At 37.2% G+C, this 4,047-nt stretch overlaps 1 protein-coding gene across 1 annotated transcript in view; it reads right to left on the bottom strand.

Annotated features, from left to right (window-relative positions):
- CEP295 (centrosomal protein 295kDa) overlaps positions 1–2,222 on the bottom strand; it is a gene marked incomplete at its 5' end in the record, with an annotated part of 30,024 nt that extends 27,802 nt beyond the window's left edge. The window contains 3 exons of the mRNA XM_010012051.1: positions 60–243; positions 596–736; positions 2,109–2,222. Coding sequence (XP_010010353.1) covers positions 60–243; positions 596–736; positions 2,109–2,222 — 439 coding nt within the window. The remainder of the gene's footprint in view (positions 1–59; positions 244–595; positions 737–2,108) is intronic.
- Between the last annotated feature and the right edge of the window lie 1,825 nt (positions 2,223–4,047).

Here is a 4,047-nt window from a genome sequence, read left to right as displayed (position 1 = left end):
CGCAGCAGCCTCTCCTCTACTGGGCTACTGGATTCAGCAGCCTCTAACAAATTACTTACTCCTGTCTTCACTGTACATATCTTCGAATGCAAACTCCAACTCTCTCTGCCATTCTTCTTTTAATTCCATACGTTTGCACGGAGGCACAAAAAGCTGAGGTGGCATCTGCGCTACAATCTGTCTTCTGCGCATCCGATCCATGTTCTGCATTTGCTCAAGTTCCTTCAGTAGCCTTTCCCTGTCCTTCAAGTATAAAGGATAACAAACATTCAGTGTTCAGACAGCCATATGTCAGGAGTGATAAAAAAAGACAATCTTAAGGTCCTTTACAACCCTAACTATTCTATGATTACTACCAATTGGTTAATAGCTGGTTAAACATTAAGATAACAAAAACTAAAGCATGTTCATTCATTCTGCCTCTTTCCAGACAGCCAAACCAAGCAGTTTGATGTTTTTTTTAAACACATTCTGAAAACTCCATTTAGCCCATCAATTTTTCTCTTGTAATGGTAACTCCTCTGCTAATCACTTACATACAGTTTATTTACCACTGGTCATTCCCACTAAAAACAGGCACAACTACTTCACCTACCCGAGCCAAATGGACCTTCTTCAAGGCATGACTCCCTCGGAGATGTGCCTTTTCAAGCTGCTCTCTTCTCTCCCTTTCTGTCTCCCTATGCAGTTCCTCCAAACGTTTTCCTTCTTCTTCAGCAGCTGACCGAGCATCTGGCTGGCAGTCAATCAGTAGTTTAGTGCATGAAGTTCTTTGTAGTAGTTTTAAAGCATACATAACAATAAATAAACGAATAATACTGCAGCAAAAGCACCTTAAAAACCACACAGAATGCCATATGAACACCTTGGAAGGTTTACAGTTCTTGGTTGCAAGCAAGACCAAAGTAGCTTTTTTACCTTTGGAAAAAATACGTGTATTTACACAAGTGTAGGTGTCAAAGTGTTCTAGTTTCAAGCTGTACTAGGGACAATCATTTGTATGGTCTGTTATAACAGAGTGGTTATTTTTCCTACATTAAAAAGTAAAATGAATAAGATGATTGATATGGTTGATATTACAGATTGGTTACTTTTATCCTCATGGATTTGTTTTAAACAAGGTGGGGAGGGAGCAGGAATCCAGAAGCATTTGAATTCTCTTCTGGGAAACCAGAAACATCTGAAAATTTTTAAATAAGAAAAACCTAACTAACACATGACAATTAAATTTACTTAAGTAAAAAAAAAAAGTCATTGCACATAAACAAGGCTACAAAAATTAACATCTTAGATTTTTCCATGACAAAGCTGAGCAAACTACTGTGTCTCTTCTTACTCTTTGCATCTAGTCCTTCAAATGTTAGGAAAAACCTAAAACTGCACAAATGCACTGAAGAAAATAATCACAAAACCAAAGTTACTGAGAGTGCTGATCCAGAACAGGAATTCAGATTGTGGTCTCACAACACCAGTAAGCCAAACTGTTGTTTGGTTCACTTTTAAATAGCATTGCCTTAATTAAAAAAATAACTTCTAAAAGCAAAGCTGTTGCTCCATCTCTTGCTTTTCCAGGTTCTCTCCTTCTTCTGATCTGACTTTGGCCTTTCTTTGAGTCTACTGTAAAATTCAGTAAACTTTCCCATTTGGCATTGTTCTTTTTCCCAAATTAGACTTCTGCCAGTTTGGCAAGCCAAAACCATTAACTGCATGAACAGACGAACACAAATACAACATAAACCTGGGAGTACATAGCTAAAAAGAGGGAAAGAGAAAAAAGCAGGGCTACTGTAACTATTAATTCAGCATAAGCCACAAAGCAGACGATTTAGGTGTCCTAATGTTATGCCAGTCTGATGAAGTCACTTCCTTACAGAGGTCTGTTCATGTGGGACTGTCAGGTGTGATCCCACAAGTGACTGAGCACACAAAAGACCTTACAAAGCTTCCCCATCTCAGATTCTGATTAATAAGTTGTGACAAGGTTGCTTTATACAAGTTTGTATTTTTCATCCTGTTCTAGAAGACTGAGCTGCTGATATCCAGACACTGTGTGCAATATAAAGAAAGATTTATGGAAGCATGTATCACAAACACTTGGAGTCAATCACCTGCTCTCCATCCACTCCTCTGTCCACATAAGGTTCAGAAATATGGTAACGTGTAACAGAAAAGTTGCCAGCACTAAAGGGCTTCACTGCAGGAGCCTTTTTCACTCCAAAATTCTAGGAAGAAAAGTACAAGTACAGCTGTATCAGAGAACAGTATCACTAGCAAAGCAACTAAACAGAACATAAATGATCTGTATCCTTAAATCAGTATTAAAAGAAAGCCACCCCCCAAATTCGTTCCTGAATTCTCTCCTGAAAATATTTGTGTTTAAAACTTTACATACATTTAATAACTAATAAAAGACATCAGCAAAGGGCAGATCCAGAGGGCTTAACAACTGAGCGTTTAACTGCATAATGCAAGCTCCTCCACAAAAATTGACATTCAAGAGCTCTACCTTCATGTTTGAAAAGCATTACCTTACTTTAAAAGCACTTGTGTTTGATGCACTAGTACAAAGCCCACTTACAACAGCTGTCACACTCACCCCAAAGCAGGGCAACCACAGATCCACAGTACCATTATACCTAACAGCAAAACAACACTTCTCAAATACTGAGTTTCTTTACAAAACTCAGAACCATTCTGTCCTATTTATTAGCTGATCAGAGGAAAAAAAGCATTTTCCATAACTTCACTGGGAAGTGTCTATTCATATAATACAAGGTTTTATTGTATTGGCTCCGTTTGTTTGTTTTTCTGGTACACTACCACATTCCAGCTCTTGCCCTGAAGAGTTTGAATACTGAGCAACCAGGCCCTCCCCCTTCTTGGGCTCAGCCTGAAGTTCTCTGGTGAGGTAGCTAGGTTAGGAAGCAGTACTTTGTAGGAGCTGCCTTTGTGCTTTTAACATCTCCATTTATTTTCTCTCAAGTTGCTCTTCCCTAGACTTTCTCCTAAAAAAGCATTTTTACATTAACTAAAGCAGCAAGCGTCATAGCCTGAGGGGCTTAAAACCAACATGACTGTAAACAAATGCACATATACAAAGAGCAGCATTAAGTCTCAGCAATATCTTAAACTTCTCTCTATGTAAGATGAGACATTCCAAATGTCAGTATTGATTATCCCTTGTTATTTTAGAAAGACTGCAGACAGGCAAGTCTTTAAATTAAAAATTCTATGATATGCAACTAGTTTTAGCCTTACCAACAGAAGTAGCTTATTTCATGGCTCTTAAGCATGTAATTCTAGCGGGAAGGTAAAAAAAAGCTATGCGCAAATAAAAGCACACCATCAAGATTTTAACTTTCATTTGTACAAAATGCTGTTCAAGAATTGCTAACTTTCTTAATCAATGTATCATAGTAATTGTAACAGATCAACATTAACAACATAAATGCTTGTAGATACTGATAACAGCTCTGAAAACAGTCAAGTCCCATATCTAAACCTCATTAGCCAGATCAGTGACTGCTTGACCTACACCGTTACTTTCAGAACGTGTAATTAAACCCCAGTCTTCTGAACTATTAAAAAAAAAAAAGTCAAACTAACAAATCAGTAATTAATAATTACATGTAATCAATCTCCAGAATTCTATTCAAGAGCTGCGAAGATATAAAAATGACATTGGAGGCTGAAAAAAATACTTGTAACCTCAAGTTAATAACCGTGTATTACACCTCATGGCAGAACTACTGCAGTTAAGAAGTCATCCATACTTCCATCAAGAGGTTTTTAAGTCTCCCCCTGTCCTCCAAGAAAACTAAATCATTCTATACTGAAATCTGGCGAAACTGGAGCAGCAATGTATCATGAAATGAAAAAATATGAATACTTACAAAGAGTACAGTAACATTTTGGGGTTGCATTTCCAATACATAAAAATGTTACAGATTGTAAAAAAAGGAAATTCATAAAAAGTCTGTGACATTTGTCAAGAAATTGGTGTTTACAGTTTAACTTCAATTAAGTAACTTAACAGTTGGTCTAACT

Source organism: Nestor notabilis, unplaced genomic scaffold (genome assembly GCF_000696875.1).
Source record: "Nestor notabilis isolate BGI_N333 unplaced genomic scaffold, ASM69687v1 scaffold8953, whole genome shotgun sequence".
Classification (NCBI taxonomy): Eukaryota; Metazoa; Chordata; class Aves; order Psittaciformes; family Psittacidae; genus Nestor; species Nestor notabilis.
Note: the sequence above shows the minus strand (reverse complement) of the source record. Positions and strands in the feature narration are given on the sequence as shown.